Consider the following 23,565-nt stretch of genomic DNA (forward strand, 5'->3'; position numbering starts at 1 on the left):
AAGAAAAGAAAGGAATTTGAAATAATTTACCTAGGTAGATAATTCCTAGTTGCAAAGAAACAAGGCTTAGCATGTTCTCTCACATTTGTACTAGGGATAGCACAATCCAGAGATGAAACAAAGTAAAACTAGACAACCTAAAAAACCTCCCCCTTCAGGATATACAGGCTTTATGTAATAGCAGTAACCACACTCAGAATGCTAAAACACATTTTTTACCTTTTATACCCATAAAAGGTATATCTTTCTTATTGGTAATCTTTCTGATCTCTTTTATACAGGACATATACTTACATAAGTAAGTAGTTATACTTACATAAGTATATGTCCTGTATAACCCTGGAGCCTTAACCTGGAGACCAATATGATATATATTGGGCACAGTGGTAAATGCTGCCCCAAAAGTTATAGTAGTCAAAGGAGAGAAACAACTTCATGGGAAGGGGTTGTCAGAGAAATTTCCTAGAACTAGTAGCATCTCAACCTGAACCTTAAGTTAGGAATCTTCAGCCTAGAAGCAGCAGAATATTGCAATCAATTACACAGCCTTTATAGAGGTGTTGGTGGAGAGCTGGAAGGAACAAATGAAAACCTCAAGGAGTTTGAAACAGTTACGGGAGGAAGTATATAATGTGAAGGGTTGGACAGATAGTCAGGAGCCTAGTGGTGAAGGGTAAAGACATTTGAGTGGTAGCATGCTGGAAGATTTCAGGAGTGTGATGTGAGTTTGGATTTTTATCTTGGAAGCCTGGAGGGTGGATTGTAAAGACAAAATAGGGAGACTGATGAAGAGAATTGTAAAAGCTTAAGTGGTAGAGGGACTAATTGAGCTGTGGTAGTCAGTATGGAAAGAAAGGCATGGCGTTTCTGTCTTCTAGGAGATAGTATTGACATGACCAGGTGGGAGAAAAAAATGTGGAAAATACCTGTTTTGGGCTTAGATAATAGAGCTGTTGGGAGAATTACTGAAGCTGAGCAGCCTTTAATGCGACACAGGTCAATTTGAAATGGAAGTCTGTGGTATCCTTGAGATTTCCCAGTGGACATGTTAGATGAGGTTTTAGCACAATAGGACTTAAAGCCATGGCTGACAAAGTATAATGTAGGAAAATAATTTCTTGTTACAGGCATTATCCTTTGCTAAAAATAAAGCAATAAATGAATGGAAACTTGGCTTTGATAGAATGAAAGTTTTTGAAAGTAGTTTTTTTAGTATAATAATGTAAAGTTCAGCAAACATTCAGAATGCAAGGGGAAAAGATAAGATTTCAGCTTCCTCTGTTACAGAGCTTTCAGGATGAATCTGTTAAGATTACTGACTGGAAGACACTGATCTGAATATTGGGAGCACATCTTTTTTATATTTGCAGTAAGACACTTTCTTAAGAGGTGAGAGAAAATAAGCAAAGAACTGGGTAGCTTAGACTGAAGTTTGCTGGGTGTGGAAATGGACTCAGTGAATGACATTAACGCTAGAAAGCAGCTGCTTGCCTTGAGAGATTTATGGCAGGAGAATAGAAAGCAGTGTTTTGCTTTTTCTTTTCCATTTTAGTCGTAATTCTTCCTTGGATCTTTCTAGCCTCATATCCCGCACAGTGTTCTAACACAATCCACTTAGAAGTCTTTTTGGATAGTATTCCTTCAACTTAAAACGGTTTTCCTCTGCCTCAGTTTTGAGAATTAGAATTTTTACCTGTTCTTCAACACCCAGCTGAAGAGCCAATCAGCAGCGTGGCCTTTCCAGATTACTGTAAAGGTGTGTGTGTGTGTGTGTGTGTGTGTGTGTGTGTGTGTGTGTGTGTGTGTTACAGTTTCTTGTAAATACTATGAAGAATAAATCCATCCACAAGTTTGGGCATTAAGTTGTGCAATTTTATTTTAGAAAGCATTAAAATTTAAGTTCAAGCCACCGCATTGATAAATCTAGACAGAAATTTGATATAATTGTTTCCTTTCGTTCAAAATAGATTTAAGTGATGAAGTTTGGGGACGAACTTTGAGTAACCATTAGTTTTGATCTTTATAAATTCTTTTCTAACCTAAACCTGCTATTGTGAGTGTGGTAACTGCCTGCATTGGTATAGCTACCCCCGGTAGACATTGTTTCATATGCAGATAGATTACTGTACATGCCTGACTTTGCCATTTCTTTCCCTTTTTGTTTAAGTGTAACCAAACTGACATATTCTGGGCAAAGCCCCACATTTCTCTGCTGGTCCCATGACTGTTAGGCATGGCAAAACGGCATTTCATATCTAAATCAGGGTTGTCCTGTCACCATTATTTCTTCAGCAATAATTGCATTGTTTTACTTAGTAACCCTCTAAGTAGAATCCATACCTCATAGTCTTAACAAAGCACATCGTGCCAGAAATTGGACAAATGGTTCTTCATGAACCTAGAGATCCATTTTGGATTCTGAGCTTTTAAACTCTAAACAAAATGTGTTTTTTAATACAACTCTCTCTCTTTTTTGTAGATACTAATCCACTCAATTATATTAAAAACAATTTTTTATTAAGGCCTTTCTTATGCTAAAGTGCTTGTTAGTTGAATAACAATTTGGTGCCATCTTATGGTCATAAAGAAAATACTAAAATGCCTTGAAAACATGCTTTTCTTCATCACATCTGCATCTTAATAGCATAATACGAAAAAATTTATTAGGCAGGTCTTTCAAAATACATATATTTTTAAAGATTTTTATTTATTTATTTATTTATTTATTTATTTATTTATTTATTCATAGAGACACAGAGAGAGAGACAGAGACATAGGCAGAGGGAGAAGCAGGCTCCACGCAGGGAACCCGATGTGGGACTCGATCCCGGGCCCCCAGGATCACACCCTGGGCTGCAGGCGGCGCTAAACCGCTGTGCCACCGGGGCTGCCCAGGTCTTTCAAAATATTATCCTTGGAGCCCATTTATAGCAGGCCCCAACCAAATAGATGATTGTAAAAATTATTTGCTTGATAGGAAAGACATGAAAAACTTTGTATTTAAGCATTAATAAATCAGTTTTAGGGAGTTACAAATGAATTATGTTTTCATGTTTCTCATATTCAATACGGTTATATAATAGGATTGCATTAGAATTTGTGACTGTATTTATGGAGTAGGTCTGGATGGCACATGATTTAGTTAGATGTGTTGCAAATTAGGGAAACATTTTAATACTTCCCTACATGGGCTGTTGATTTAATTTGGGGATTGACAAACTAAATCAGTCTGCTGCTGGATTTGTAAATAAAGTTGTATTAGAACACAGTTATGTACATTCATTTATGTATTATTTATTACTGCTTCATGCCACAACAGAAGTGAGTAGTTGTAACAGAGACCATATGGCTCACTAAACCTAAAGTTTCTGGCCTTTTACAGAAAAAGGTTGCCTATTCCTATAGATACTCAAAAAGAGGAAAATAGGCCCATCCACTGCATTCAGTAGACTAGACAGGAAGTGGCACCAATTTTCTCTACCTTCCAGTGTCCCAACAGGATGTTATCTCTGGGATGGATGAACTTGATACCAGATTTAATGTCAGTGACTCAGCTCTAAGTCTCTGCCCAAGGCTCCTATATGGAGGAAGTCAGAGAGTCTTAGTCTGTTCTCAGAACATTATCATCAACAGGGAGGACATGCCAGTTGTTATTGGTTCCACCTTATCACCAAGGCTTCTTGTTTTTATAATGAATGGGTAGAGTGTTCTGATCTGCTTTCCCATCTGAGTTATGCTCCTTATCATACATAGAAGAGAAATGAGGGCTCTCTCTCATTGGCTGTTTCTTCCTAACACAAACACAGAAGCAAGCTTAATTTGAGTAGGCTTTTTTATGTTATTCTGTTTAGGGAAGGCAAAGTTTAGTAATAGTACAAACCAGAATATCCTATCAGCACAATCTTAAGGCAAAATGCTCTCTTGTATTTTCTCAGAATATAATGTTCCAAACCAGAATATATTTGCATAGTGTTTATTATATTTCTAAGGTAAAATTGCAATAATATTTCTCAGTGGATTCCTCTGACAAACCACCCTTGGCTGACTGTCAGACTTACAACTTTATGAAATTATAATTATTATTATTTTTAATATTTTATTTATTTATTCATGAGAAACAGAGAGAGAGAGAGAGGCAGAGACACAGGCAGAGGGAGAAGCAGGCTCCATGCAGGGAGCCCGACGTGGGACTCAATGTTGGGGCTCCAGGATCAGGCCCTGGGCTGAAGGCAGGCGCTAAACTGCTGAGCCACCCAGGCTGCCCATAAATTATAATTATTATAATAGGGTCGGTTTCTTTAGTTTGTCTTTTAAAAAAGTTAGTGGGGTGCCCATGTGGCTCGGTTGAGCATCCACTCTTGATTTTGGCTCAGGTTGTTATCAGGGTCATAAGATTGAGCCCCGTGTCAGGCTCCATGCTCAGTGCAGAGTCTGCTTGAGACATTCTTTATCTCTTCATTCTCTTCTGCCCGTCACCCCAGGCAGCCTCTTTCTCTCTTTCAAGTAAGTAAACAAACAAATGAAATCTTAAAAAAATGACTGTTCACGTACATATGAGAGCTTGAAGGACTGCAGTACTTTGTGATTGGAAACTTGGGCTTATGGATATCACCATTCTCAGATGTCAACAACAAGGGCCTTCTCAACCCACCATTTTTACCTCTTATTTTCCATACTTTCTTGGGACAAGACAAGGAAACATCAGAAGCTTGCTCTCTTGATGCCATCCTTTCTAGAGGCATCAACTCTTACCTCTCTCTGGTCATAAAATAGTACAACATACTCATTGGAGATTTTTTTTTAAGATTTTATTTATTCATGAGAGACACAGAGAGGCAGAGACATAGGCAGAGGGAGAAGCAGGCTTCCTGCAGGGAGCCTGATGTGGGACTTGATCCCGGCTCTTCAGGATCAGGCCCTGGGCTGAAGATGGTGCTAAACTGCTGAGCCACTGGGACTGCCCTCATTGGAGATGTTTTTAAATAGAAGACAAAGGGGGGCACCTGGGCGGCTTGGTCAGGTAAGTATCTGTCTTGGGCTCAGATCATGATCCCAGGGTCCTGGGATTGAACCTCAGCGGGGAGTCTGCTTGTTCCTCTCCCTCTGCCCCTTTTCCCCCCACTTGTGCTGGCTCACTTTCACTCATGCACTCTCAAATAAATCTTTAAAAATAAATAAATAGAAGAAGAGGAAAACACTTTATAATCTCAACACTCAAAGGTTTTAACCTACGCTTCAGGCATATCCAGCTGCCCAGCAGATGTTTCTACTTAAGTGCCTAAAAGATATATTCTAACAACATATCCATAACAGAATCCCAAGTTCCTCAACTTCCCAACCACACCTCATCCTACGGAAATGAATGGCAACTGAATAGAAAATCTGAAGACAGAGGGTTCCTGCCAGTATTTTATGAAGACATAAAAATGCTGTTATCACCATAGCAATTTTAACAATATAGCAATTCTCAATGGCACATTTACAAACACCATTTTTTTTTCAGAGTGATGTGATAAATATTTACTCAAAAAAGAGTTTCCGCATTACAGCAAGTTCTTCCAACAGGTGGATTGATCCACATAACCTCTCTTTTATCATGAAATACAGTTTATTATTCTGTATCCGTGTTAGCAAGCATTGAGATAATAGACAGTAGACTTTGTTTTCCCTGTCAACATCCTTTGTTTTGTTTTGTTTTTGTTTTTGTTTTTTTTTAAAGATTTTATTTATTCATGAAAGACAGAGAAAGGCAGAGATGTAGGCAGAGGGAGAAGCAGGCTCCAGGCAGGGAGCCTGATGTGGCACTCAATCCTGAGACCACGGGATCATGCCCTGAGCCACACCTAGCCAGGAGCCAGGTGCTCAGCCTGAGCCACCTAGACATCGCCATCAACATCCTTTGATTTATTCTCCCATAATGTGTAACACACATGAATCAGACAGAAGAAGATATAGGGAGAGTAATGCCCAGATAGACACATGGCAGTTTTTCAAGAAGAAACAGCACCTCAGTTAATCCTTCAAAAAACCAATTATATTTAAAAACACAGAGACGAGTTTTCCTAGTTTATATGCTAACTTGCATTATGCCATAATTTTTTCATAAATGATTCAGTCATAAATGATCAAAAACTCAATGTTGATATATTCTGATCAGCTTTTTTTTTTTAAAAAAACTGAAACATTCCTAGGTGTTTCCTGACCCTGATGACCAATGAGATACATTATACACAGAAATCTCCCAAGTGTCTCCAAAGTCATTAGAAAATTATTTAAAATACGTGTGTATACATGTACGTACATATGTGTATACATGTACACATATGTATATACATAAATATATAAATATTGAAAGATTCTGCTATTTTAACCAGATACCTGAAATGTTATCAAGACTGGTTAGGAATAAAAGTGATGTGATTGCATGTGCATTGCAACATGTTCATGTAAAATTTGATTTTTTTTTTTTCCCTGAAAACTAGATCCAGTGAAACAAGCTGGAAATGTTTTTCCATGTATTACCTCATTTATCTGTTTTTCCCATCTTAACAGACTGTACGTGGCCTGGTTCAGTCATGCCTTTGAATTTGAAAACGTTCCTCAACATGAGGTCCTCTTAGAATTTCTATATTTGGATGAACTTGGATTTTAGCAAATTTCAGACCTGGAAAGAAATACTGAAGCAGCTTACCGTATATGGTTTAGAAAGCTGTTGCTGAAAGTGGGGAGGCATCTTTTTAAAACTACTTCCCAAAATATTTAATTTCAAATTGATACAAGATGCAAAATCACTTTTAGCTGTTGACTGAATGCATCAATGTGTAAGACACTTAAAGTGTACCAAGTACCCTATATCCACCTCACTAAAAATACAAGGTTGATCTGTTTGGAGTCAGATACTAGTGAGAGTTGTCTTTTTACAGAAGTGAAATTATTTTTTCTAGTCTTGGGGGTGACTACTTTCTGGGTGCTGTTCGTGGATTGATGGTGTGCCAGCCAGCCATATAACATGTGCTAGAGAGTGGTACCCAGTGAACTCTGGAAAGCTCACTAAAGGGGGAAATTTGCTTTGGCCTCCTTAGGATTATGGGAGTAAGGCCAGTATATAACCCTGGCAGTTGTAGGAAAAGGAAATTCATAGGAAGTGGTCTTATCTGCTACTAATTTTTTCCTTTTTTTTCAAATAATTTTTTAAAAGATTTTATAATTTGAGAGAGAGAGCACACAAGCAGGGGATGTGGCAGAAGGAGAGGGAGAATCAGGCTTCCCGCTGAGCAGGGAGGATGTGGGGCTCCATCCTAGAACTGGGAGATCATGACATGAGCTGAAGGCAGACGCTTAACCGACTGAGCCACCCAGGTGCCCAATTTTTTCCTTTCTTTAAACATACCCAGAGCTCTTCAATTGGATTTTAAAAACAATACAGTAGAGTCCTTGATAATAAGAAAAAATGGCAAGGAAGTGCATATACCCACAGGGATAGTTCCTTCTGGTCTTTTTTCATTATTTTCTAAGGTTGAACTTGGCTGCCTATTCACATTCTCTTGGCACTTTGCCTTTTAGTGTGGTTTAGCCAGCCAACTCTGCTGAAGTTGTTTTAATGTTTTCATGTTCTTGCCCTTCCCATGTTAGCCCATATTTGGTGGTGTTGATCTCCTTGTCTCTGTAAAATTTCTGCATTAGCTCTAGTAACCACTGGTGTCATGGTCTGATCTTTCTGCCCAGCCCCCTCTCTCTCCTCCTCAGATCCCTTGCTTTGCTTTTGGTGTGGGTGCTTTGCTCTTGTGTGGTTGTAACAGTATTGGCTGGCATTCCTTACATATTTCTAGTGCCAGGCACTGGATGATGTAACTTAATAGTACATGTCAGTTTGTCTTTATGTAACAATTTGAACTACTTTGATCCCCTATGTTACAGATAGGGTAACTGAGGCATAGTCATTATTTTATGCACAAAAGAAAAGATAATCCTAAAACCTTTCTACTTAGAAAGGTCTTTATCTTCTAAAATTATAATTTGAATTAGAAATCTAAACTTAAATACTAAAACTAATTTGAATTTTTTGTCATGATCAATCATCTTGAAAAGCCTTTAGAGTTTATAGTTACAGGATATATAAATTAAACTTTCTAGGTCTAGGTATCTCAAAAAGGGCTTGTCTAAATGAAGTTCAAGTAACTTTATTACAACTAGATAGAACATGATTGTATTGTAGTGTTTTTCTCTGTCCAACTTTATTACTAAAATTTATTCATTTTAAAAACTATCCAGAGTCTCTTTGGTACTTAAACTGCTAATTGGAGACTTACATTTCCAAAGCCTCAGGTGAGCTTTCATTAGCTAGAATTGAATCAGAAAAAGCAAGACCTAAAGACTTGTGAAAAATAGGAAACAAATTTTCCAAATAGAATATGGAATTTGTAACCTTCTACAGAGGTGTTTCCATGGCCCAAGGATGTCCTCTGAATTACATCCCTGTCTAGTAAAACCCAAGTTCAGAGCCAAATCTGAGAATCTTGTGATTTAACCTCTCCTCATCCTGGTGACTGCTGTCTCTTTATTGAGCATTCAGTCTGCACTTTGCCATTTTGTGGCTGACAGATTGCTTTATAAAATGTCCTTGTTATTTCATTATGTGTTGTCTTCCCCCAAGCAGCTTACCTAAATATGACTTTGGGGATCAGGTACTATGTCGTATTTCTTTGGTAAACCCCTCAGATACCTTGGAGTGCCTATGACCTCTCACTTATATATCCAGGAGAAGATCTATAATTGGATGAGGTAACTCCATAATTGTCAGAGTAAAAGCTAATGAGCATTGTTAGATTCTAACTCCTTCTCTAAAAGGATGAGTAATTCAAGTGAATGGCTCTGATTGCAATGGCTAGAGAAGGGAATCTGATTTCGGTGTCTACTGAAGGAGGGTCCCTTTGCTTGAAAAACTCCTTTTAATGAAAGAAAAAAAAAAGATGAGTGATAAAACTCAGTTGACTTTTGTTTAAACTTTGTAGCCCATACACTCTTCAGTTTGGTGCCTATCAAGCCAGGTACTTGCCAAAGTGGAAGTAGAAATGATTTTTCATGCAAGGCTGGTGGTTTGCAAAAGCAGTGTTAATAATAAAGCCAGGAAGTAAGAGACTCATATTGGTGTAATTTCCACATTGGCCCCCAACTGCAGGAATCAAGAAAAAGAGAATTTTTATATAAAAAGGACTTAATGTGCTGGTAGTCCCCATTAGATCTACAATTGGAAAAACACATATCAAAAATAGAACATATGACTGCTTTATTGATTTTTTTTTTTTTTTTGGATAACCATCTCTTTAGAAACATAAAAAGAACTTTGGTACAGACCCCCAGGCGCTCCTCCTAAAATAAACAAAAATTTCCTTATTTCAAGAACTCTTTATTTGAAACAGAAGCCAGTCTTTAGGGCTGAAAACTTTAGAAACAAGTAAGATTGTGTTTTTTCCAGTCAGCACTTGGAAAGTGTGATGCTGGGCTTACTCCCTAGTATGGTTCTCACTAGGAATGTGGAAAGACTTGTCTGCCAGATGTTGGGAACTGAACATAGGCCTGTTCAGTTTAAGCTTACATGGCAGCTTAAAACCATGTTTAGGGTTCTCACTGATGGAATATAGAATATAACATTGAGAGAGTACAGTTCAAGAAAAGAACACAATTTGCATGAGTGCAAATAAAACAAAGGCTGGGAATCTGCCTTCAGATCTTCTAGATCTTGCCCAATTAGATTCATTCCACTTGCTTGTTATTTTCAAGTTATTTATTTGGAACTGACCAGCACCTTCACAATTCTGTTGGTATTTATAATTTTAGTAGCCTCTAGTGTGTTCCAGAGCAGTGCCTTTCAAAGTCTTTCGACTGCAATCCACAATAAGAAATATATTTTGCATAACCGTTTAATATGTGATATGCATGTCTGATGATTTCCACTTAAAAATGCTGGTTATGACTCATTAATTTCATATCCCATTAATGGGTCAATTCCCGCAGACCTAAGATTCTGGTATTGCTGCATAGATCACTAATATTCTAACTTCTTCATAGTGTTTCCTCCTTTTCCTCTATCTAGGAGCTCAGGATGCTATTGCTTCATTTGTTGGAGCCATACAGTTTCAACTTTTGCTTTAAAACCTGGAGCATAAAAAAACAAAACAAAAAACAAACAAACAAAAAAACAAAACCTGGAGCATATAAAGTATTCTTCAAGCCTGCCATGGTCTCATTTCCCTAGTACTTAAAGGTGTTTGCTTTCTGTCTGGTTCCCTCACTTTTCTCTCCCGAAGCCTCAGACCTTTCAGAATAAAGGATGAAGAGGAAACAGTTGAGAAAAAAATGTTTTGAAATGATAATAACCCAGTTCCTGCTTATAGGAAATAATTGAAATAAGATTTCTATTCGTTTTGGAAACATAGGTGGCTGAATTGCTGCAAAGGAAAGGTTACAGATTTATATTAATGTCCGGAAATGGAACGTAAGAAGTACAAACATGTTTTTAAGTGCGTTTAAGAAAATACAGAAGTTTCTTGAAATCAGGTTGTATTTATTAAAAGCAGAATACAAAATACCTTGGGACTCAAAGGTTGCCTCTTAAAATGTTTATCCCCTAACAGATTCTAAATAAAACAGTTAATCATTTCAAGGGGGAGGTAACAGAAGTTTTAAGGATTATAATTCTGGTTGCAGACTGAGTTTATTCAAGCTCCGAGACCTCAATATGTTCCTCCAAGTTTTCAACCATTAATAGCCCAAACCGATTGCTTCCCTCATACCAGCATCTAGTGTCTGAGGTGGTCCCCACTCTGTTTTTTGACCAGCTGGTACCGTGTCTCTTTTGCCTTTTTTTTTTTGAATTTGATTTACCCTTTGGTAGGAATAATTCAGCAGGGGCATATGACCTTGTGGCATTAAACAGATGTTCATATAGTTGCTTTGCTTCAGGGCACATGCTCAGGAGACTCTCTACAGAAGTTGATGTTAGCAGCTGCTGGCATAGTCCATGCACCAGGCTTCCACTATACAGTCTGTTCAACAGGAGAGAAAAGTGCTAGTAAAGCATAGGTTCAGTGCAAAGACAATGATCATTAACATGGCTTCAACAAATGCAGCTAACCACTGAGAACTATTCTTGCTTCTGTAGAGTTATTACTAAAATTACTTAAGAAAAATCTGTTCCTTGAAGGAAGGAACTGAGTTGTTATTACAAACTTGGCTGGTGATATCTAAAAACTTTTTATCAACAAATTAAATGAGAGATGCTTTGCTGCTTCTACAACCAGCCAAAGTTGAGCAGACCTCTTAACACTTCAAAGAAAAGGAATTAAATATGTTTGATAAACTAAAATAGGCATTCTCTTGAAACATGAGAAAATTTAGTGGCATCTTTTGCAAGGTCACTGACTCACACGTACTGAAAACCTACTTTAGAAATTGAAGATGAGTTTAACTGGAAGCCACAAATTTTATAACTTAATGCCAGATGATCAACTGGTGCCTTAGCAACTGATGCAAGACCATCATTTAATCAGGTTAAGATAATCATTTAAAAAGCTCTAGTAATGCTGAGATACCAGAATAGTCCTGCTGAAGTTATTATGAAGAGAACTATTTGGTCTTGTTTTTCTCTGTTCTGTTGTAAAGGGATTTGTGGTAGTTAGGATCCACTCAAGAATCACCTAAACTATTTAAGGAAGGCATAAAAAAATCCATAGGTCAAAGGCCAATTGATCTTACTTGGTAGAAGGTCCTAGGGTTAGCTCAGATATTAGGTCCAGGGATGTATTAACACTATTTACTGCTTAGGAAGCTTTATACCTTAAAACATTTAGTCACACTGGCATATTTTATATGCCTCCATACATACATCACTCATTTATTTGACAAATATTAAAGTACTTACTGTATGTTAGGCACCAGGGCTACAAAAGTAAATAAAATAGCTAAGTCCCTGTCCTCACAGTGTTCACATTCAAGTAGAGAGAGACAAAGCAGATCTATAATCTCAGCTCCATTTGCTAACAATCTCCCCTTTATCTTCCTACCTCCCTCTAGGATCTCCTGGATAGACAATCACCAGGATGTCCCAATCCACTGAATGTGGCACTTTTTCACTGGCTCACACACTACTGCTACCCTTCCTTTCTTACCCAGCTTCAATTCCATAATCAAACATAATCACTTACTGGCATACAGGCTGCCTCTCCCTTCTTCATACTTATCTGGCAAAACAAAAACCCTAGACAAAGTTCACTGAAGTGTCTTAGTGGTCAACTCACTAGAAAAAAAAGCTCCATTACAACAGATTTTTTTTTTTAATATTTTGTTCATTACACCCTGGCATAAAGTAGGCATTTAATAAATATTTGAATGAGTATGTGAACTGTATGCCAAGTGGTAAGAAATGCAATTAAAAAATCCAAGAGTAGTAGAACTAGTGTGACTGGAGTAGAGAGTAGTATTCCAGGAGGGTAATCAGAAAAAGCCTTATAAAGTGATATGTGAACAAAGACCTGAGAGAAATGAAGGAACAAGTTCTATAGCTTTTTATGGGACTTTTTAAAATCTTTGATCTAATCACAGAAACTTTTTGAGAATATGGAAAAAAATTAGTATTTCTCCTGTTTCCAGTTCTTCAGCTATAATAGTGATCTAAGACCAATTACACTAAGATTAATTTTTTAAACATAGCTTATATGCTTTAAGTATAAATAAAAGTATTTACTTCTGTGTGCAGCCATCTGAACTAGTTTCCCGTGGTGCTTACCGAGTTAGGTCTGGTTCCGGGAGAGGAGTGGACAGCAGCTGATTGAGATACATCCCCATCTGCAGACAGCACTGCCACTGACAGAAGATGTGAGCTGTGTCTAAGTCCAGTCTCGTGCCCGGCCGCGTCTGCTCCTTCACTCTTTGGAACTCTTCATACAACATCCTAGCACCATCCTCCCGCAGATCTTCCTTATCTAGACAAAGAAACAACCCAAGGGCAGTATTTCCAAAAACACTGTATAGCCTGTAATTTTCTCTCTATATAGAACTTTGAATTCCATAAGGAAAAAAAAATTAGTTTAAATAACCAAACTGCTTTTCTCTTCTGGCTCTTTACTATTTTCACGTCAATGTAAAAGCCTTGCTGTATAAACTGAAATATTTATACTGAAATGCCTTTTTAATGACAACCTAACTTTACTCAACCCCAAATTATTTATTTTTCCTTAAAACAGTATCTCTTCCCCTGGTCTACCACCTGACCTTAAACACATCTGCATCTGAACTCTCCAAGCCCTAAATCTGTCTCTCTGAAAAATACAAATTACTATTAAATATCATTCTCCTCACTGTTCTTGTTCACTAACTTTCCTTCCATGGAGGCCTCTATGCTATAGTGCACTTATACAGCCTCTGTGTTTAAAGCACACTTTAACTTCTGCTTTATGAGAGGAAAACAAAAGCATAACTCAGTGAGAGTATGGTCAGTCATCTACTTCACATAGTAGAGGTGAAGAAGCAAGAAACAACAACCCTAGGAAATGAGTGTAGTGTGTGTTCAGCTGTAAGTTTCTGCAGGTCTGCTTGTGCAGGGAGGTGCAAAATGACACTGGACCAACTTGAAAGTAATAAAAAGGAGGCCCACCTTTTACCAATTAGCGAGCAGCAAGGCACTGAGCCTGCCTGGGTGCGGGGTCCACAATTCCTAAAAGAAAAGAAACAGACCCTTGACGTGCCCCTTCTGTTGGACTCAGGTAAACACCTAACAGGCTTGTTCTTTGAGAATATTCTTAAACTACATTCATTATTTATTATTCAATGGGAGGAAATACCCTAAACTTGTGTCTTAACTAGTAGTGGGCCTTAAGTTGGCTATCCCTTCTGACAACTACTCTCACACTTGGGGTGTCCTGGAATCTATGCTGGTTCACTCTTTCATTTAACTTACTTTAAAAAGTAAACTCCAGAGTAGTATTACCCACCAGAACTTCCAGCGATGATGGGAATGTTCTGTATCTCTGCTGTCCAATTCGGCCTCCTCTAGCCACATGTGGCTACTGAGCACTTGAAACGTGGCTGGTGTCAAGGAGGAGCTGAAGTTTTAATGTTAATAGCCACACATAACTAATGGCCATTAGATATTATCACTGCTCTGGAGTGTGATAATGATTATACATGTCTAGATAAAGTGTTACAGCATTCATAATCCTTTAATTCCACTAGAGAATTGAAGTGCTCCAATGCATCGTCAAATACTTCACCTGATAAATCTAAATTGCCTTAAAGTGTATTTCTCTAATAGGAAAGTTACTATTTCTACCATCACTAACACACTAATTGAAACTTAACAGTGGAGAAAAAGTAAAAAAACAGCACAAGTACAAATGTTGATATGGTTGTAGGTATTCCGAAGTTTCACGAATGGACAATTCTAAATCAGTTTTTAGTGATGATGTTGCCACTGTATTGACAGGGATAGGGTACATGGAATACAGAGTGTAATTGGCACATTACACATTCACACTTCATAGATGAAAGCATTAGGTGCCACAGGGCATGTGGGATTAGGCAGTGGCAGCACATTTTCACTGCTGTGCCCTTATAATCAAGTTCTGCAGCACAGAGCCTGACACACAGAAGTGCTCAAAAATATTTGCCAGTGAATGAATGATATTTCGGTGCCTCCATTCCTAAGTTGTGGATATAACTGATGGGAGTAAATAATCCAAGAATATTTCTTTGTTTAAACTTACGATTACATGCAAGTAACATGCAGATATATATTGGAATTTCCAGATACCTACCAGGGCTGTTGATTATGGCATGCAAGGGCCCCATCAGCATCCCTAGCAGTAAGGCCTGGAGGTGATGTAGCTTTGCCTTGCCCTCTGTGTGCTGCAACCAATAGCAACTGACAGAAATGGGCAGCTTCAATGAAGAAGGGATTGGTTCCAGGATGGTCTGTTTCACCTTCAGAGTTTCTAACAGAAGTATCTGACGTTTGGCCAACGAGAGCTGAAAATACATACCAAACATCCTGCAAGTTACTTTGGGGAATGTCTTTGGTGTTTTTTTTTTCTTTTTTTCCTACTCTGAAGAGACTTCAATGCAAATGAATTTGTCTGTCAGTTTCTTATCTTCCTATGGAAAGAAATCAGCAACATTCAAAGCATTTAAAACACTGGGTGCTTAATAAATATGGTTGAATGGCTATATTGTCTACCCCCACTACACAGCCCTTGCTCATGATATTCCATCTTCCATGTAGGCTGGTGAACATTTTCAGTGCATGTATCACTTGGGAAGCTTATTAAAATATTCAGTCCTCAGGTCCCAACCCCTGAATTTTGATTCAGTAAATATGAGAGGAACCCAGGAATCTGCATTTTAACTATTCTGCTTTGAGACACAAAGATGTATTTTCAACCTTACTCTTACTTGCCAGTGAATATTGAGACCCTGCCTTCTTCATGATGCCATTACTGATCACTTCCAGAAGGCAAACATAGATTATATGCACCCTTTGTGGCATATACAGCCTTCTATTTGGGTCCTGTCTCTTGTCCCTACCCAGGTGAATGTTTTATTATCTTTGTTTTCCCACACAGGGATTATTCCAGGGTGGCTGCTTGTAGGTGAGAGAAACATTCAAGGGAGATAGTAAGATTTAAGGACTACCTGTATCGTGTTTACAATAAAACTCCATACTCACTTTTACTCCATGCTTTAGAGTGTACTTCAAATAAAAGGAAGTTAATAGCTATGAGGGTTTCAGGCCTCTTGAATTAACTTTACCTTAATGAATCTTAAGAACCATAAGGGACCTAATAGGCCACACATTTCTACAAATAAGGAAATTAGGACTATTAAAAGGGCACCTCTAGAAGGACTTTTTATGATCAAACTTTACGGAAAAAAAAAACAAAAAACAGTTGTATTCCTAATGTCTGCATGCAGCCGGAAAAGGATTTCTTAACTTTCTGAAAGGATGAAATATTTCTCCGTTATCTAAAACCGAGTTTGTAGTCAATCATTGTGTTGTGTTGACAGCTGGGAATGGACCTGTTAACCTGAAATAAAACACATCATAATTGGCAAAGTAGTTTCATCACTGATGTGTGAGAGTATTAAATATAATTTATAAACACTGGTTTTAAAATTTTGATACTGTGATAAACTTTAGAATTAGAAATATTTAAAATGCTTTACAGTATAATCACTCCTTATGGGAAGTAACAATTAATTTACTTAAATATAAAGTAAAACAAACTTCTTTATTATCTCAACTGGTAGGAAAACATACCAAGTAAAGCTAAGGAAATACATAAGCTAAGGAATTCTTTTCTGAGATCTAATGCTTAAATTTTTGAATTCCCTAACCAAGTTACAACTTTTATGAACAAAGAGTTTGGGCTTTGACTTTAGAGGTGTTCTGTCTCTCACTACCTGTACAGCACTGGGCAAGTTTCTGAGTGTTTCTACAGTCATTCTGATTATCTGTACATGGGCATTATAATGAATTACACAAGATGTTTCATGGAACCCACTAGTTCTTAGCCCTTCCAAAAGAGGAACTACAAAAACAAAACAAAAGAAGAACTAGTCTGCTCACAGCCCTTAAATCTGGTTAGGTTTTATCCCATATGACCACAACTCTCCCTTATCCCAAGGGGAAGGAAACTACAAGCCTGTAGAAGAAAATCCACAGGGAAACAGACACCCAGAGAGACTGGTCGTGGCACTGCCTTACTCCCAAAGAATAATCCACTTCCATCTCCTTATGATTAACCTCTCATGGTTAGCTTGAATGGAGCTCTATCCATTGCAACTAACAATCAAAATGAAAACCCTACCCTATCTGGTTACTGTGGAAATTAAATAACTATAAAAGTTTCTATTACAATAGCTGCCACAAGGCATATAAAGTGTTACTAACTCGAATAGATAACTATCATAAAATATCTATTCATATACTGCATTTGTCTTTGGAATCACATTTGCACCTGATACCATTTAGAATTATCATGGGCTAATTAGAGCTAGTAACACTGAGCTAAATACAGAATTGATTAATTTATGCCAAGAGAAAGCTGAAAGATCTCACCACACAGAATTTCACTTTACTCTGAATACAGGTAAGTGATGAGAACACTTGTCATCTCCACTTAGCAAGGAGTATAATCAGCATGCTATACTCATTGACTCAACTGGATTTTCATATGAAGAAGTACCCTATCCCTATGTCACACCATACACAAAAAATCAGTTGTAGATAGATCATAGATCTAAATGTGAAAGGCAAAAAAAAAACCTGTCATGACCTTGAATGGTAATTTTCTAAGTAGGTCACAGAAGTGATAACCATAGTACTATATTGGGACGCCTGGGTAGCTCAATGGTTGAGTGTCTGCCTTTGGCTTAGGGCGTGATTCTAGAGTCCCAGGACTGAGTCCCACATCTGGCTTCCTGGATGGAGCCTGCTTCTCCTTCTGCCTATGTCTCTGCCTCTCTCCCTTTGTGTCTCTTATGATAAATAAAATCTGAAAAAAAAATTGGGCTATATTAAGAACTTCTGTTCATCAAAACATACTAGAGTGAAAATCCACGGAATCTGAGAGTCTATTCACATGTTATTTGGCAAAAGATGTGTGTATAGAAATAAGCCAATAGGAAAATGAGCAATAGAGTTTGAACAGAAAATTATATAACAGAATAGTGAAACAGCCAATGGACACACAAAAAGTGCTCAAATAAGTCATTAGAGAAATGCAATTAACACCTACCAAATTGGCAAAAATGATGCCACTATACAACCATCAGAATAGCTAAAAAAATTTTTTTAAGGATAAAAAACACCAAGTGTTCACATGAGTGTAAATTAAGAGGAACCTTCATAATCTGCTGGTGGGAATACTAACTGGTTAAATCACCTTGCAAGACCATTTGGCAATATATCTTGTAAACTGAACATATGCATATCTTCTAACAATTCCACTCCTAGTAATATATACAATAGAAATGTGTCCATATTATCTATAGATGATAGGCACTGGAATGTTCATAGCACTATTCATAATTGCCCAAACTGCTAACTACCGAAATGTCTATCACCTGCAAAATGGAAAAATCAACTGTGGTATATTCCCACAATGTAATAATACACAGCAATAAGAAATAAATGATCTATAGCTTCTCACAGTGATATGAATTTCAGAAACATCGTGTTGAATAAAAAGCCAGATGAATTCGTACTGTATGATTCCATTTTTATAAAATATGCAAACAGTTAAAACTATTCAATGTTGTTAAAGGTCTGGATAGTGATTATAGGAGGTGGGAGAGGAGGTACTGGAACCAGACATTAGGGAAAACTGTTGGGGTACTGATAATGTGTCTTCATCTGGGTGTGCTTTACATGGAGGTGTCAAGTTGGTGAAAATTCATCAAGCTGTTCAATCATCTGTGTTCTTTGTGTACATACTCAGGGAGGGATGAATTGCAAAGAGGCAAGGGGAAACTTTTAGGAGTGATGCATATATTCATTATTTTAATTGCAGGATGGATTCACAGATGGAAACATACATCAAACTCATCAAAGCTTACGCTTTAAATATGGGCACTTTACTGTACTCATTTCTCAATAAAGCCATAAAAAAAGTTTTAAAAACTCTCCCACATAGCACCATTTAGGTTGTGAGGAGAAATGTAATTTCAACAAAACATCATCATTTAAAATGTTGCTAATTTCAATTTTATTGGTATGGGTGAAGGTTTCATAAATTCCTTCTATTTGGAATTTGACCTATGCTCAACTTTCTAATCTATAACCCTAGAAACGTAAAATTAGCTATGTTACTTACATGGTAAAAATAACTCTTGTAAAATTGCATCTAGATTTGAACTATAAATGAACTGTAAACACCAGATAGGGACATCATATCACAGGGCTTCCCTGAGTGCAGTGACTTGTAATTAGGCATGGCCCTTGCAGGGAGCTTGGAAGCTATGTTTATGGAATAGTTACAAAAAATGAGGGGGAAGGCGGCCAGTGAGACTTTAATTGGGATATAATTCACATGTTATAAAATTCACCCTTTTAAAGTGATTTTAGTAAATTTATAAGCTTGTGCAACCATCACTAATTCCAGAACATCTCAGCAGCCCCCAAAAGAAACCCCGTTCCCATTAGCAGTCATTCCTCATTGCCAAGGAGGCACTGGTACCCATCTGATGTGGAGCTCATTTCCTCCTGTCTGAGTTGGCACTAATGAGATTAAAGAGGTTAGTCCCTCATCAGTGTAGGTCAGGTATTGCATTTGGGGCTTGATAATGCCTTAGGGGGGCGGGGGGGGGGGGATGGCGCTGTCTGGTGCATTTTAAGATATTTAGCAGTATGCTAGGCCTATTCCCACTAGATGCCAATACCAACACCCTTCCCCATCAACCTGCGTACTGCTAATCGAAAGTGTCTCCTGACATTGCCAAATGTCCCCTGTGGAAGGTAGGGGAACAAAATAATTCCAGTGGAGAACCAGTAGTGTAGACTGTTGCAAAAACTCCCAAAGGAAAGGAAAGCCTGATTCAAACCTGCTGGGAAGGTATGGTTGCTGTCCTACATGCTTGAGTAAACTGGTACCAGGAAAGGTCTAGGCTAAGTCTCCTGAATCTGAATATTAGGTGGATTTAAGAAAACTCTCAATAGGCACTGCAATTGGTATTGTAAATTTATATGCATTTAATTTGTAAATTTAATTGTATTAGCATAAGCAATTTCATATTTATAATTTTTTTTTGAGAGAGTGCAAGCACAAGTAAGAGCATAGGGGTGGGGAGGGGCGGAGGGTGAGGTAGAGGGCAAGGGAGAGAATCTTGAGCAGGCTCCATGCCCAGCACAGAGCCCTACTTGGGGCTCAATCTCAGGATCCTGAGATCATAACCTGAGCTGAAATCAAGAATCAGATGCTTACCCTACTGAGCCACATAGGTGCCCCTCTCTATTTATAATTTTTAACATATTTGTGTAATATTACAAACAACAAAATAAACACTGGGATCCAAAAATGGTTTTACCTTGAAAAGTGGGTTGGTCTGAGAGTTACTCAGGTTTTAACAACACTGAGTTATGCTAAGAATCATGTTTTCAATATCAAGCTAATTATCATGATCCCATAAACCTAAATCCTAAAAAAAAAAAAAAGGTCCTCATTGAGAAAAATGAAAAATTAGGCCCAAGGATCAGTATTAATCTTGTTAATTGAAATCTGATGCAGTCTAATATATTAGTTATGCCTATGATCAATGCCTTCAGGCACACTTTGTTTTGCAGCTCAGAATTTGATCCTTTTCCTTTTTTTCTAAAGGCACATAACCCCAATTTATTAAGTATCAACAAAGTAGTTGTAATAACTGCAAAATAACACAGACTACTGAAGTAAAGTGCAAGTGGCAATCTGGAGCTAAAAGACCTGGGTTTCAGTCCTAGCACTGCAACTCTCTGGCTGAGATATTACATAGTAACCCACTTTGAATCCTAGTTTTCTCAGCTATGAAATGGGGGGAATAGAGCAACCAACCTCATTTGGTTATATTAAGAGAGATAATATGTGTGAAAGGACCTGTAAAGTACTTTACAAATACTAGATTAGTGTTGCAAACACTTACCTCAGTCAATTTGCTTAAGTCAGAATGATCCTTGGGCAGTTCTACTGCATTAACAGTTGATGTTTTGATATTTTTATTAATCCTTTCCACTTCACTGAAAGCTAGAGGCTGAGAAGGCAATGCATTCCAGGATGTATTTTCCAGATGTGGAGAAGCATTCAGAAGAAGCCCATAAATGATTTGCCGGATGGGCAGAGATATTCTGTGGGCATTTGGCTGCTGCATATTTTCTACCTGTGTGTGCAGAATGGTCCGTCTTAGCACCAAAGCATCACTGATGAAAGGAGAGAGCTGGCCTTTGGCCAAAGCCTCTAATACCCATTCGGGTAAATCCAGATTCAAGGCTGCTGGACAAGCATAAGTACCATACTGGAAAAAGTCTTGCAGCTCCACCTGAGATTGCTGGTATTCTTCCATGGAACAGCAGAGAATTTCCTTAACATTTTCACGATCCTTTTTTGGGAGATATTTCAGAACATTATCGAGTGCTTCAGTAGGGTCAGCAAAATGAGATAACCAATTCAGAAGTCCCAGAACTCGGTGGTGTCTCCTCCCCTTAGAACTGGTAGCTCCAAGAGGAAGACGCACTTTACTTAAAAATGTCTCTATGATGGGTAGATTAATATGATCGTTTCCACATAGCACCGCAAAAAGAGGTAGTAGAGATTTATTCATGTTGCTGAAGTGATGGCACAATGCATCAAGGGAAAAGCATTTGGCAGGGATATAGCAGTCTTGTGTGCCTTTGATAGTGTTCACATTTCTCCACTGAAAGCTATTTAAGGGGCAAAACCCCGATTTTAGGTCAAAGATGCAAAAGTCACTATCTGATGATAATACAGGGCAATTCCAATGATTAGCCAGTGTCATAATGTCCCGATCTGCCTCTGAGAAGCACTGAACAAAAGACACTTGTAGCTTGATCAAAACCTGTATGAATGCTTCCCGGATGAGTAAAGGACACACATACCCACCCCCACCAACAGAAAGGGAATGAGCCATCTGGATCTTCTCCCTAGCTCGATCCTTTAAAGTTTTAAGTTTTTTATCGGAAATATCACATCCTCCATCTAATACAACATATGGACAGATATTACAAGCCAACAGTGATTCAAAGAATTTTTGTGCAACATCTGCAAAAGAATCATAGTCTCCTCCATACCGAAGTTCCAAGTTTGAGTTGAAGCAGAGCCGGTGGAAGAGAGCGTAGCCATCAATGACAATTTTTGTGTCTCTTAACTTCAAATCAGTGAAGAACTCATTACTATGATCTTCCACAAAGCTCATTAGTCCTCGAATACCCATGATGACTGTCTGAAGAATTGCCTGTTTAAAACAGAACACACTTTCAACTAATGCTGCTTAATGGGGACCGAGTCTTAATTTCCAACACCACAAACCAACAGCAAATGTTATGAACAGCTCTTTAAACAGAACATATTAGGTGTTAGCCTCTCAAGTCTTACCTAGATGCTCAAGTAACACCACCTAGCTGAGTGCCTTCTCATTCTCTTTTGCTTTCCCCATGTGTGACAAGGCACAAATGCAATGGTTTCATGGAGTTTAATCTCTGGATAGGGTGGAGGCTGTTGATTCTAAAAGAAAATCAGTTAAAGCCCATTACTGACATACTAACAGAGCCTACTGCGGGCTCTGGTATCGAAACATAACAGTCATCACCTTGCAACAATATTTTTGCGGGGTCAAGATAAAAAAGTCCTAAGCTATAAAAATGATACCCTCTCACTCTTACAACTAACGAACCAGAGAGTACCGGGCTTCAGTTAACGAAAGTGTGTAGGGTCAATGATACCCGTCCAGTTTTTCTTTATTGATAATCAGTCTGGGAATTTCGTTTAGGCCTTGGCTTGTGGTCAGTCCCATCTTAACTGGCATATAGTTTTGAGTAAGGAAAATTACTGCTACATGCATGCAGGAACTCCCCAGCTTCACCCTAACTAGAGGTTCTTTCCATCTTCTTGCAATTGCATATCTGGCTCAGGGACCAAGAATATCGCTCCCTCTCTGGCTAATTGAAATCACAGAGTGTGTGTTACTAGCTTTCCCTTTGGCCCCCCGCTCCAACAGGGCTCAGCGTGGCACGGTCTTTATTTAAAAACCGTGAGATTTTTATCAACGCCGGACTTCTTTTGCATTGATTTTGATTTTTAATTATACTGCATTAAAATGTGTCTATCTCGATTACAGACTCCTGGGGCACCCCTTGCATTTTGCGCCCACGTCAGTTCACCCCAGTTTTGGCCCTACCCTCCCCAGCACCTTATCTGGTACAGCAGTTATTTATTGACGTCTGTCTTGTAAAGCTTCTGCGGACAGAGGCCGTGGCCACGCCTCCTAAGCTAATCACAGGGCCTCGCAGGAGATGAACAAACGTGTGCTGGGTGGGAGGAAGGCGCACAGAAGGCTTGAGGCCGGTCGTCGAACACAGGCCTTCACACCTCGCTCCGCCACAACCCGCATAACCGGCCACCCGGGCCTGCAGCAGAGCGCACCTGCACCTCCTGCCCGGGGGCCGGCCCTTCCATTAACAGACTGCAGGAGCCACTGCTGCAACCGCCCGCACGTGAGGGTCCGACCTGGGGAGCGGGAACCGGAAGTCTCCGCGTATGACGTCACTGGGAAAGCTCGGGTCCAGGAAGCGGGTGGAGCCGGAGGGCGCGGCGGCACAGGTGCTCGGGGCGGCGGGGCGCGAGGTCGCTCAAGGCAGGCGGGGATGTCAGCTCCGAGATGGCCGCTGCCAGGTTAGGAGAGCCAGGCGGGCCCGACCTGATCGCCTTTCCCCGCCCACCTGGGTCACCGCACACTTCCGCCTCGGGGACCGGCCCCCGGCCGCCTCTCCGCCGCTTCCCAGCATGCCCCACGCTGTCTCCCTGGCAA

At 38.9% G+C, this 23,565-nt stretch overlaps 3 protein-coding genes across 32 annotated transcripts in view; 2 read left to right on the forward strand and 1 right to left on the reverse strand.

Annotated features, from left to right (window-relative positions):
• ATP2C1 (ATPase secretory pathway Ca2+ transporting 1) overlaps nt 1–13,355 on the forward strand; it is a 164,730-nt gene extending 151,375 nt beyond the window's left edge. For 5 of the 9 annotated variants that reach the window (XM_026015515.2, XM_026015517.2, XM_072726826.1 and 2 more), the window contains one exon: nt 12,793–13,355. In XM_026015515.2, the coding sequence (XP_025871300.1) occupies nt 12,793–12,888 (96 nt within the window). In that variant the 3' untranslated portion in view covers nt 12,889–13,355. Of the gene's footprint in view, nt 1–12,754 lie in introns of all 9 variants that reach the window. The other 4 variants (XM_026015516.2, XM_072726827.1, XM_072726828.1 and 1 more) reach the window with 1 other exon arrangement.
• Nucleotides 10,544–23,508, reverse strand: ASTE1 (asteroid homolog 1). Of its 19 annotated transcripts, none has more exons than XM_072726843.1 (7): nt 23,181–23,508; nt 22,134–22,262; nt 20,668–21,993; nt 14,811–16,076; nt 13,652–13,711; nt 12,785–12,980; nt 10,544–11,045 (listed from the first exon to the last, which is right to left on the reverse strand). In XM_072726843.1, the coding sequence occupies exons 3-4, from the start codon at nt 21,970–21,972 to the stop codon at nt 16,011–16,013; spliced, it is 1,371 nt and encodes a 456-aa protein (XP_072582944.1). In that variant the 5' UTR covers nt 21,973–21,993; nt 22,134–22,262; nt 23,181–23,508; the 3' UTR covers nt 10,544–11,045; nt 12,785–12,980; nt 13,652–13,711; nt 14,811–16,010. The 19 variants fall into 19 exon arrangements, with proteins under 19 accessions (XP_072582944.1, XP_072582946.1, XP_072582945.1 ...); XM_072726845.1 differs by having other exon boundaries at nt 23,265–23,488; XM_072726844.1 differs by having other exon boundaries at nt 22,948–23,474.
• The window catches only part of NEK11 (NIMA related kinase 11), a 235,215-nt gene continuing 234,710 nt past the window's right edge, over nt 23,061–23,565 (forward strand). For 2 of the 4 annotated variants that reach the window (XM_072726830.1, XM_072726832.1), the window contains exon 1: nt 23,061–23,429. The gene's annotated coding sequence lies outside the window, so the exon portion shown is untranslated. The remainder of the gene's footprint in view (nt 23,430–23,565) is intronic. The other 2 variants (XM_026015522.2, XM_072726831.1) reach the window with 1 other exon arrangement.

Source organism: Vulpes vulpes, chromosome 11 (assembly GCF_048418805.1).
Source record: "Vulpes vulpes isolate BD-2025 chromosome 11, VulVul3, whole genome shotgun sequence".
NCBI lineage: Eukaryota > Metazoa > Chordata > Mammalia > Carnivora > Canidae > Vulpes > Vulpes vulpes.

Coding starts and splice junctions, on each gene's coding strand:
- ASTE1 (XM_072726834.1), bottom strand. CDS start 23,213: ATGGAAGGGCCGGCCCCCGGGCAGGAGGTGCAG. Junction 21,994..23,180: donor CCCCCGGGCAGGAGGTGCAG/GTGCGCTCTGCT, acceptor TGTTTTAAACAG/GCAATTCTTCAGACAGTCAT. Junction 15,022..20,667: donor ACTTAAGCAAATTGACTGAG/GTAAGTGTTTGC, acceptor ATGTATTTTCAG/CTCTCGTTGGCCAAACGTCA.